The sequence below is a fragment of the Carcharodon carcharias genome, chromosome 18 (assembly GCF_017639515.1).
Source record: "Carcharodon carcharias isolate sCarCar2 chromosome 18, sCarCar2.pri, whole genome shotgun sequence".
Classification (NCBI taxonomy): Eukaryota; Metazoa; Chordata; class Chondrichthyes; order Lamniformes; family Lamnidae; genus Carcharodon; species Carcharodon carcharias.
The window spans coordinates 46912375-46924807 of record NC_054484.1 but is presented as its reverse complement, the minus strand read 5'-3'; the positions used below and the strand labels follow the sequence as shown (position 1 = coordinate 46924807).

General features: G+C 44.1%; 1 protein-coding gene across 4 annotated transcripts in view; it reads right to left on the bottom strand.

Annotated features, from left to right (window-relative positions):
• The window catches only part of cnksr2a (connector enhancer of kinase suppressor of Ras 2a), a 580037-nt gene that overhangs the window by 184182 nt on the left and 383422 nt on the right, over window positions 1-12433 (bottom strand). For all 4 annotated transcript variants that reach the window (XM_041211522.1, XM_041211523.1, XM_041211524.1 and 1 more), the window contains one exon: window positions 8878-9011. In XM_041211522.1, coding sequence (XP_041067456.1) covers window positions 8878-9011 — 134 coding nt within the window. The remainder of the gene's footprint in view (window positions 1-8877; window positions 9012-12433) is intronic.

Genomic DNA, 12433 nt, shown 5'->3' with positions numbered 1-12433 from the left:
AGAACAGTACTGAAAACTATAAGGATAGAACATAAGAAATAGCAGCCAGAGTAGGCTATTCAGCCCTTCAAGACTGCTGTTTTAAAAAATTCATTCATGGGATCTGGGCGCTGTTGACTAGTCCATCCCTGATTGCCCTTGAGAAGGATGTGGTGTGCTACCCTCTTGAACCGTTGCAGTCCATGTGGTGTAGGTACACCCACATGGGTATATTTACAAGAGAGATTAATGGATTTTTGGATACCTAGGAAATTAAGAGATAGGGGGATAGCGCAATAAGGTGGAGTTGAGATAAAAGATCAACCATGGTCTTATTGAACATGATTGCACAATCGCAAATGGTTGTACAATGTTCAGCACCATCCTGACTCCCCAGATACTAAAGCAGTCCATGCCCAAATGTAGCAAGACCTGGACAATATTTGTCAGGGAGGGAGTTCCAGGATTTTGACCCAGTGACAGTGAAGGAACGGCGATATATTTCCAAGTCAGGATGGTGTCCTTGTCCTTCTAGATGGTAGCAATTGTGGGTTTGGGATGTGCTGTCTAAGGAGCCCTGATGAGTACCTGCAATGCATCTTGTAGATGGTACACACTACTGCCACTGTGCCTTGGTGGTAGAGGGAGTGGATATTTGTGGATGGGGTGCCAGTCAACTGGGCTGCTTTGTCCTGGATAGTGTCGAGCATCTTGAGTGCTGGAGTTGCACTCATCCAGGCAAGTGGAGAGTATTCCATCACACTCCTGACTTATGCCCTGTAGACGGTGGACAAGCTTTGAGTCAGGAGGTGAGTTACCGGATTTATAGCTTCTGACCAGCTCTTGTAGCCACAGTATTTATATGGCTAGTCCAACTCAGTTTCTGGTCAACATTAACCCCCAGGATGTTGATGGTGTGGGATTCAACAATGGTAATGCCATTCAATTTCGAAAGGCGATGGTTAGATTCTCTCTAGTTGAAGATGGTCATTGTCTGGCACTTGTGTGGCATGAATGTTACTTGCCACTTGTCAGCCTAAGCTTGGATATTGTCCAGGTCTTGCTACGTTTGGGCATGGACTGCTTCAGTATCTGGGGAGTCAGGATGGTGCTGAACATTGTACAACCATTAGCGATTGTGCAATCATGTTCAATAAGACCATGGTTGATCTTTTATCTCAACTTCATCTTATTGCGCTATCCCCCTATCTCTTAATTCCCTAGGTATCCAAAAACCCATTAATCTCCATTGTGAAAATATTCAGTGACTGAACATCGTAGCTCTCTGTGGTAGAGAATTCCAAAGATTCACAACTCTTTGAGTGAAGAAATGTCTCCTCTTCACAATACTGAACAGTTGACCCTTTATTTCAAGACTGTGATCCCTATTTCTAGACTTCCCAGCCAGTGGAAATAATCTCTCAGCCTTTACCTTGCCAAGCCCTCTAAGAATATCATGCATTTTAATGAGATCACTTCTCGCACTCCAGTTTCTATGGAATATAGGTCTAGTCTGCTCAGCCTCTCCATATAGGTCAATCCCCTCATCCCAGGAATTAGCCTGATGAACCGTTGTTGCACTCCCACTTCCTTTGGTAAGAAAACCAGAACTTTAAACAGTTTTCCAGGCGTAGCCACACCAATGCCCTATATAATTGCACTGAGACTAGTCTTACATTCCAATCCCTTTGTAATAAAGGCTAACGTACTATCTGCTGTACCTGCACATTAACTTCCTGTGATTCATGTACTAGGACACCCAAAGCCCTCTGAATACCAACATTTCCCAGTGTTCACCATTGATAAAATATTTTATGTTTCTATTTTTTCTACCAAAGTGGATAATTTCACACTTCACCACATTGTAGTCCATCTGCTATATTCTTGCCCACTTACTTAACTGTCTTTACCCTTTTGCAGCCTCTTTGCATCTTCCTCACAGCTTAATTTTGCATTGTCTGCAAACTTGGGGGAGAATTTTTCCTCAGGTGGGCGGGTTGGGCAGGAGCTGGCCTGGAGCCGATCACCCCCTGCGATCGGCTGCGTGCTGCCATTTTAAAAGCATAATGTGTGGCCAGTAGTGCTCAGCGCTACCTGTACAGGTGGGGAAGGAGGGAGAGTCGGGGCCTGCGTTCTTTTGTGCATGCATGCGAAGGAGTGCAGCAACCTCCCTGAGGCACGGAGCTGTCTCAGGGAGATTGAATGCGTTACAAGACTTTTTAATGAATAAAGTAAAAATTTATTTAAACATGTCCCCTCATGTGACAGTGCCACATGAACTGGGTCATGTTTGTGAAGTTAGGAAAATTTATTTATTTTATGAAAGCTTCAGGGAACCTCATCCCACCCATGGATGAGGCTTGCTGAAAAACACAAAGACTTTGGATACTCAATCCCCTCATCTAAGTCATCCACAGAGATTGCAAATAGCGGAGACCCAAGCACTGATCCTTGTGGTACCAGGCTAATTACAGCCTGCCAACCCAAGAATGACCCATTTTTTCCGACTCTCTGTTTTGTGTCTGTTGACCAATCCTCAAGTCATGCTAATATATTTTGTCCAATCCCGTATTTATTTTATGTAATGACCTCTTGAGTGGCACCTTATTGACTGCTTTTTGAAAAGCAAAATATAGTATATCCCCTGAATCCCCCTTATCTACCCTGTAATTACAACTCCAACTGATTTGTCAAGCACAATCTCCCTTTCATAAATGCATGTTATCCTGCACCAACCATAGGTCCGAATAGTCCCAGATTTGCACCAGGTACGGTAGCAGGCATGAAAAAGGATGTTTTACCTGCCAGCCGCAAAGGCAGGTTTTTGTGCCGTATCGTCCGCTTCCCGCAACATTAATTATGTAGCCACAGGAAACGCGCTGTCTCACTGGTGGGGCGACCGCTGAAGCATTAAGCTGTTACCTCACCGTTTCCTCACTCCGGGTGCCGTATCTAAACTATAGCCAATCACAGTTTTCAATGCTTGCAGCCAGGATTGCCCCCGTGAAAGCCAATAAGTGTTCAGTGGCCTATCACTGGAATGCCTTTTGAAGGCCTGCCATGATGTCATCCACCCCCACTCCGGCCACGGGTGGTCCAGCAATCTCACCACTCTGGCTTGGGAGGCGGTGGCAGTGGTGATCAGTGCCAATGCTGCACAGAAGAGGTTGGCCATCTATTCAGAATGAGGATGAATGATCTCATCCATGTCGCCAGGGTAAGGCAATCATCTCATCACTCAAACTCACAGACTCACAAGGCCATCACACGTTCACTGGTATCTCACTCACTGCCAGCTCAAGGGATATCACCACTCACTCTCACACACACCCTCACATCTCCATCTGGCCTCATCTCCTCTGGAGATTGCCTCCTCAGTCCGCACCATCTTGAGGCCACTTGCACAGGTCACATGTGCCCCCACACACACACCCTGGAATAGCCCCTTTCTCAAGTACAGCCTTCAACCTGCAGCCTCTTCCCTTGCTTGAGGCCACTTCTTTCCCTTCCCTAGCCCTGGCACTGCAACTGTTGAATGCCACCCCCACCTTATGGCTGGTCTGGTAGATAGAGACCTGCCCATGAGCGTCCCTAAAAGAGATGTAGTGCTGCCTGCGAAGCCTGGTACCGATGATTGCAAGGGCTGCCTGAAGCTAGGTAGACAAACAAACCTGAAAGTCCTGAGCAAAGTGCAGCTTGCTAGGTGTATGTCACTTATATACAGTTGTGAAACACAGCATGCAATCATGTTGAGATGTCCAGGTTGAGGTGTCCAATGTGGGGGGTTGATTCCAGTAAGCAGGGCTTATAATAAGATGCTAAGGTTTTGAATTAGGTTCCCGACATGCAGTGGTGGGAAACATGGCCCACCATTGACAGGTGGAGTGGACAATCGCAAATTGTTTTTACGACGGTGTAAAACTGATTTTGGCCTTCTCGCCATATTGCCCGCTCATGCTAGTCATGACACCCACCATCAACAAGACCGGACAATTCCGCCCATAGTTACACAATGAGATGATCAAATATTCTATCAAATATTATGGGGCTACAGCAATGCCATCTTTGGAAAACAATAGGTCATCATTGAATAACGCAGGCTGCAAGGTTAGATAGATATTATAGACTTTACTTGGCTATCTCTGGTGTGACCAGGAGAAACTCTGAATTTTCTTCACTAGATTGAATCCACAAGAAAAAAAAATTATGTATTTGGACTATTCTATTTTTTTTAAATGATATCAGGCATCATTTTCTATACACTATGCATAAACCTATTCTATTGCCACATCTACTCAGTCTTGTTTATCAGCATTGAATCAGTTGTGTGCTTCAATGATAACCTGTTGTTTTCCATATATTACATTGCTATAGCCCTGACAACAAAGCTATCATGATGTTACATGGAGTATTTGATAACCTCACTCTGTAGCTATCCTTATTATCATTCTTCACCAGAATAGCAAATGAGATGAAAGACAAATTGATCTGTTTTGTTTTGCTGTTATTGGCTAAGGTAGGATTCTTTAAACTTACAGCTGAACAAAGAGTTCAATTTACTTTCTTGCTCAAAGGCATTCACTTGGACAATGAAAAAGTTTTGCATTGAAATATTGGCCTGAATTTTTCCCTTGGCGGGCTCGGTGGGAGCCCGCGATCATCTCTGCACCATGATTTCATGCAGGCGGGTAAATTAAGGCCAGCTCTGCATGTATCATGAGCAGTAGTGCTGGCTATCTGTGCGGGCAAGGGGAGGAGGGAGAGTCGGGTCTAGAGCACAGTTTGCGCATGCGTTCGAAAGAGCACTTCATTCTCCCTGAGGCATGGAGCTGCCTCAGGGAGATTGAAGTGCTTTTAAAAAAAATAAATAATGACATTCACAATTTAATGAAACATGTCCCCTCATGTGATTGTGTCACATGAGATGGGACATGTTTTTATTTTCAAAATAAAATTTTTATTTAATTTGCATTAGCTTTAGGATGCGGTTTCCTAAAAAATGGAAAGGCTACTTGACCTTTTTGCCTGCCCACCATCCGTTAGGTTGGACGGGCAGCTTAAATTTGAAGTTAATTAGTTCGTTAATGGCCTTTCAATTATCAGTGGACGTGCAGCTGACTCCGGCGCGTGCCTGCCGAATGAAATATCGCGAGGCAGCACGCCAAAGGTAAAATTCTGGTCATTGTCTTAGATTATGTTCTCAAGTACTGGAGTGAGGGTTGAGCTTACAACTTTCCGACTGAGAGATCAAAGTGCTACCATCTGAGCCGAGCAGACACTTAGGTAAATTTTTCTTTGAAAGAGGCTGTTCATTTTAAGTTGCAAGATAATAACTATCAAATGAGATGACATGTTCTTTGACTGCATGAACTGCTACGCTGAAATAAACAAGATTGAGTAGGTGTGTTACTGAAACAGGTTTACATATAGTGCATGGAAAGTCATATTTAATATCATAAAAATAACCTAGGAAGTGTCCAAGACAAATTCTTTGGGAGCAGAAACATGGTTTCTCCTGTTTCGAGTGCTGAAACAGAATGGAACTCATGACATGTGGAAGAGGCCTATACGGAGAAAAGCAAATGTTCACACATTTTATGGACGTTCTCTTGTTAAAACCTAATTATAGTTGTGCAATGTTTCAGGTTTTCAAAAATTCAAAATATGAAATCAGCAGCATCAAGAGTGGAGGAAACTATATTTTATATTAAAATTTGTATTAAGTTTTCATTAGAATTTGCCTAGAATAAAAAATTTCATTACAGTATTACTGCAATATAAGTTCACCTGTCACCTTTACAAAAACATCAATTTGCTGTATTTAACACAAAGACTCCAAGTTTTTCAGTGAAACTCGGTTTGTCCAAATGTTCTTGCAGTCTCTTCAAGAAATTTTGGACACCCAAATATTATTGAAAAATTCAGGGTCTCCATATTTAATACAGCAAAGGTGACATCTCTGCCTTTGAAATTCATCTTAACCTCCACTCTTTATTCATTTTGTAACAATAAAATCCAGGCCATCTCCATGCATGAACATATCCTTCAACCTAATCAAACTTACACACTGTCTATATCTCTTCTAATGCACAATGAAACACAAGACTATGGGCGGAATTTTTACGGCCCCTCCTGCCAGTGGGATTTTCCGGTCCTGCCGTAGTCAATGGACTTTTGAACAGCTCGCCACGTTTTACGGCCTTGCCCCTGCTGCAAAGGGGCTATAAAATTTCACCCTATGCTTCAATGTGTGAATTTTTGCTGCAAACATTATATCTTTCTGTTCTGAGATTAAATAATGCACTGGTTCACAATTGTTGAACAGACACATCTCACAGGGACTTACCTGTTAATTCTAGAGATACTGGAACTTCCCAGCCTTCTGCAAAAAAATTCATACATATAAAGTACCCACAAACATAACTCACGTAACATCTGGAACATTAAAAAAAAAATACGCACACTATGCGAGTTATTTTTGTGAAATTAAATAACAACTGCACTCTGTACAAAAGCAACGCCTTTAGCATTTATTAGCTGTATAGGGCTTCAGTTCAATTCGGATGCTCAATAATGTCATCGCCACTTGTTGTCAGCTTTGAATTTCATGCTTTTGCCCACTTTCACCTGACACCAGGCATTACCCGGTAAATGGAGTTTCGTCATACATTTCCTTTCATATAGGCAGGAAAACTGTGAAAACAGCTGAGAGAAATCTCTAAAAACAACAAAACAACCAAGGGTCCAAGGATTCACCTGAACAATGTTCACACTATGATACAAGGTGTCTGGCACTACAACATGGCAGTGGGGCACAGGTCAACACTGAAGAAAAGTAATATTTAAATAGAGTTAGCATTTACTAAATTACACTGGGAAACCTGAATCCATTTGTTATGAACTTTACAGACAGATGGAAGAAATAATAGCTTTGTATGATCAAAGTTGGATGTCCTCTTTGAAATATAGTGGAGGCAGCTCCAAAGTTTGGCAGCACAGTTTAGAAATACACTGCACAAGAACATCAACATACTTGTATCTTAAGTAGTCAAAATTCCTTCTGCAACAAGACATGTATCCAAAGCAATATACCTTTTAAGAATCACGCTGCCAAGGATATACTGAGAAATGGTCAATCCAGTCTGTAAATTCTAACCAATATTTTCAAATTTAAAGTGCAACAGAATATAAAAGGTACACTGCTACTCGTTTGACATAACATAGATGAACAGTTCCATGATGAAATGGCTGCAGGAGGCTCCTCAAAACAAAATGACCAAGTATTGGTTTTAAAGTAAACATCTGTCCAAAATTGTAGCTGTGTGGATTTTTAAAGAGCAAATCTGATTCTAACTATATCCTGGTTAAAGGCAATCTTCTGACAATTTTGTACTTTTTGTCATACTTATATTTTTACCAGTAGCTTTTTAAAGTGCATTGGTAATATATAACTTCAATGGAAATTAGCAACTGTTTTTTTTGGTACCACTGTATATGGAAGAAGAGCTAAATTTTTCCTAAAATCATGCATAGTTTTCACCATAATTACTACAGTTAATTCCCAACACTTAGGTGTGAACTCCTGTTAAATGCATATATTTTTTGGTTAAAGCTTCAAAATGGTTCCAACCTCTTTTATTATATAGGAATTTATTCTATTACAGTGTTTCTCCAATCCAACATGGGCAGTTGAAGCAAAAGCAAAGTATTGCGGATGCTGGAAATCTGAAATGAAAACAGAAGATGCTGGATTGGAGAGAGATGCTGCCTCAGATGCTGCCAGACCCGATGAGTAGTTCCAGCATTTTCTGTTTTTTGATGAGCATTTGAAGATTTGCATAAGTAATGATTTTTTTAAACAAACACCATAACATTAAGAAATGTAAAATGCTGAATATTGGGTAGAGTGTGGTACGATGGATTGAAAGCTGACCTTTCACATTTGACACATGGATTCAAATCTATTCCAAACTGCTGAAATGCAAATTACTTCTGCCTGTTTGGTCATCTGTGTAATGGCTTTGGATAATCTCAACCCAGTTCCAAGTGGGCACATATCCACTGCACAAAATAATGCTTAGCACTGCAATAAATTGACAAACCTACTGCAAGGAGGCCACAAACTGGTTGATGTGACATCCAAACATTAGAGTAGATGGAGCTTTCTTGAGAACTGTGTGGTGCAAGACTAGACCTGGCAGTGTTAAGCGAGTTCACAAAATGCCATAAAGATGAAACGCTGAATGCAAACTTTCAGCTTTGTCACCAGTTTTGTTTGTTATTTGGGCTTCTACCATTGCACTGTCGTACTCATGGTGTCCTAATTTGAATCTTAGCTTTGATTTTCATGTTGTTTGTTGTAATCAAGCAAATAAAATAGGAACAATATAATGTTGACAACACTAAGAATGAATAGATTTTAATGAGAAGTCATTAGCCATCTGAATTTAGAAAATTTTCAGTCAGATCAAGGTTATTTTTGGTGTACAAAAACAAAAATGTATTTTACACTCCAACCTTTACAAATATAGGGGCCTATACTTCACATTGCATTGATATATTGATTACACTTTAGTCCACTGGTTACATTTTAATTCATTGAATTTTCCTAGATTCATATACTTTAAATACATATCAGTTCGATAAATTATTTTGTACTGCAGCATATTGCCTAGCTTTCTGATTTCAAAGATATAAAAAAAGCTATAAAAAATCAGTTCTTGATTTAACAGGAGCACACTGTGTCAAGATATTAGCTATAAATAAAATTGAACTGCATCAGATGAATTATTGATGCATCATATCAGGCATTTCATCAAAAGTGATATACAGGAACATTTATTATAAGATTTCTTTCTATTTGTAACATAAAATATATTAATGAGAGCAAATGGTTACCTGGGAGTGTATGGTTCTGATGGAGGAGGGGGGATGAAGAGATCCTGAAGTGCAGAACTGTCTCGCTTTGTAGGTGTACATAGAGTACCGGTTGGAGTGGCAACACTGCCAGTTGGACTTTTTGGGATAATTGGCTTTTCAAAAAAGAGGAAAAAAGAATTATTAACAGGTAAGGTAAAATTCCTTATTTTAACAGAATTTAATATCAACTGATGTCTAAATTTTAAAAGAAAATTAGTACACAATAAAAACATAGGCCAGAATTTTCTCGTCGGCGTGCACAAAATAACATGGCATAAAATGACACGCGGTGATGTCGGGCGAGCGACCCGACATCATCGTGCGCCATCGCGATACGTGGGTGGGCGGGCGCACGATGTTCTCGGATACGCGCCCACCATTAATTATTCAGGTACTTAAGGCTCTTGAGACAGCAATTGTCTGCAATCTTCAGGACATCATATGGGCGCAATGGGCAGGTGAGTAGAAGACGTGTGAATAAACCTCATCCACGGGTGGGATAAGAGGGGTGAGTGGGGTCTTGAGTGGTATCTGTTAGGTATTTAATTGTGAAAGTTACTGCCACTTGCCTGTGTGAGCAGGAGTACTTCAAAACTCACACCAGCTGCTTGAACAGGAGTAACAGCCTTCAGGTCAGGACTCTACAGTAAAGATCATTTTTGGGGCCTGCAGGTTTCAGGAAGCCTTCCCTTAGCCTAGGAATGGGAGTTGTGCTCTCTACAGGAGGCACCTCCTCTGAGGAGGAAGGAAGGGCCAGAAAGGGGAGGAGGCCAGGAGTCCACATTCAGCTTCCAGGGGAGCCACTAAAAAAGAATTATTAACAGGTAAGGTAAAATTCCTTATTTTAACAGAATTTAATATTAACTGATGTCTAAGCTTTAAAAGAAAATTAGTACACAATAAAAACATAGGCCAGAATTTTCTTGTCAGTGTGCACAAAATAACACGGTGTAAAATGACACGTGGTGATGTCAGGGAAGCGTCCCGACGTCACCGCGCACCATCGCGATACATAGGTGGGCGGACGCGGAGAGGCACAGGCACAAGGGGTGCAGGGCCAACAGCAAGTCCAAGGTGGAAGGGGCCACAGAAGACGCCACTAACCTGCTGCCAGGTATACAGGTGGCGAAGCAGCTACCCCAATATGTCTGAGGTGCAGTGTCGAAGGAGGCTCCGTCTCTCAAGGGAGACAGTCACCTCCATTTGTCAGATGTTAGGCTCTGAGATCTGCGCCAAATGTGTGGGTGGGCACCCCATGCCAGTGGTGCTGAAGGTCACAGCTGCCCTCAACTTCTATGCCTCCATCGCTTTCCAGAGCTGGTGAGTGATCTTTGCAGAGTCTCCTAGTCAGCTGTCCACACTTGTGTCAAGCAGGTGACAGATGCTCTGTTCAGGTGTGCATTGACATTCATCCACTACCACTGGGATGAGGTCAGCCAGACAGAGCGAGCCAGAGGCTTCGCAGTGATTGCTGGCTTCCCACACGTCCAGGGTGCTATAGACTGCACACATGTAGCTACCAAGGCGCCAGTGGGTGAGCCTGGTGCCTTCGTCAACAGGAAGGGAGGAAGGGAGGGCCAGAAGGGGGGAGGAGGCCAGGGGTCTACATTCAGCCTCCAGGGGAGCCATCTTTAGGAGGAGAGACGCAGGAGCAAGGGGTGCAGGGCCAACAGCAAGTCCAAGGTGAACACCTAGCCGTTCTCTGGCCCGTTGCTGCCCGCGCCTATGTGGGGTGGCCAGCTCCACAGCCGGCATCTCCCCAGTCACCGCATCGTAATTGGATGCCATGGTCACTGGCAGAGGGGCGGAGGAGCTGCTGCCCTCATCCAGAGTGCCCTGAGAGGCCTTGGACATGCAGACAGTGTGTAATCATAAGCTGCAGAATCTGCAAAGTACCCAGGCAGCTTCCACGACGCTTACTCCCAGCTGCTGAGGCTCTTCAGTGCTCCAGCCCGGCTGGATGGATGCTGCTGGGTGACAAGGGCTATCCCCTCAAAAAGTAGCTCATGACGTCTCTCCGTCATCCAAGAACAGAAGCTGAGCAGCGGTACAATAGGAGCCACGGCACCACAAGGGCTGTGGTGGAGAGAACCATTGGTCTTCTCAAGATGCGCTTCCGATGCCTAGACCGCTTAGGGGGCACACTCCAGTGGCCCCCAGATCGTGTGTTGCTGATATTGGCTGCATGCTATGCTCTCCACAATCTGGCACTGCAAAGGGGCGATGCAGTGGATGAAGAAGATGTAGATGCAGTTCCTCTGGCTGCACATGATGAGTCCAGTGGCGAGTCCAAGTATAAGCACACACAGGAGAATGCTGAGGGGGTAGACACTGACCCAGGCATATTCTAGGGAGACAGGGACACCTGGGAGGCTTTAATCCAAAGAACCATCAGCTAGCCCACCACAGAGGGACCTCCAACACATGCCAGGGTTGCAGGCTCGATACTCGATACCTGCGTGCTAAATCTGCCTGGATAGGAACATTAACTAAGGCCCTTGTCAATAAAGCTCAATGTCAAACAAATCACGCTTAACATCATGGGTAACCATTCACCTGCAGAAGTAAGGAATCACTCTGAGCCATGCTTACATATCAAAATTTAATGATATAACAAAATGAACTTCAGAAACCAAAAAAAGTGTTGCAAATCACACCAAGTCTTAATGAACTAATAGTGGGGCAACATAAAAGCACCAGTGAGAAGCCCGTGGTGTGCCTAATGTGCCTTAAGTTTATGCTTACGCATGCCATGTCCTGGTGCTGTCCCCTCACTGGCACTGGCATCTGAGACAGCCTGCTCAGTGTGCTGCCCCGTTAGCCTCGATGACCTTGGCGGCCGTTCTCTGGCCCGTTGATGCCCCCGCCTGGGAGGGAGCTGCCAGCTCCACAGCTGGTATCTCCCCTGTCGCCGCATCCTAACTGGGTGCCATGGTCACTGGCAGAGGGGCGGAGGAGCTGCTGCCCTCATCTGGAGCGCCCTGAGAGGAGCCCGCAGAGACGACAGGCAACTGCTGTGCCGACGTGAAGTCGCTTCAGACTTCCCTGCTCACCATAAATGGATCGGCACCAAGCTGGGATACTTGGTGCCCAGACCATCTCCAATGCTCGCACTAACCAGCTGAGGTCAATGCTACTGTGTGGGCTTGCAGGTTCAAGCGCATCCCCAGGAGACCCTGATTGTTCACCTAGAGGAGCCTCTCCACAAGAGTTGCCATTCTCTCCAAGGAGGAAACATGGCGCTCAGCCATGAGGCACATTGCATTGGTGACACTCCGTGTGGACTCCTCCAGCACGGGCACCATGCCACACATAGCCTCATGTATCTCCGCCAGATGCCCTGCATACCCTGCTGCACTTCCAGTGTTTGCTGCCTCACAGATGACTCCAGAGGCACATCATCAGCCACCGACCAAGCAAGTACCTGGTCCCCAACAGTCCTCTGATTGCCGGTGCCCTGGGCACACTCTGTCTCCGTCTGCACCTCAAGCGAGTGTGAAGTGCCCTCACCGCTGTGCCCATGGGACACTAGCCG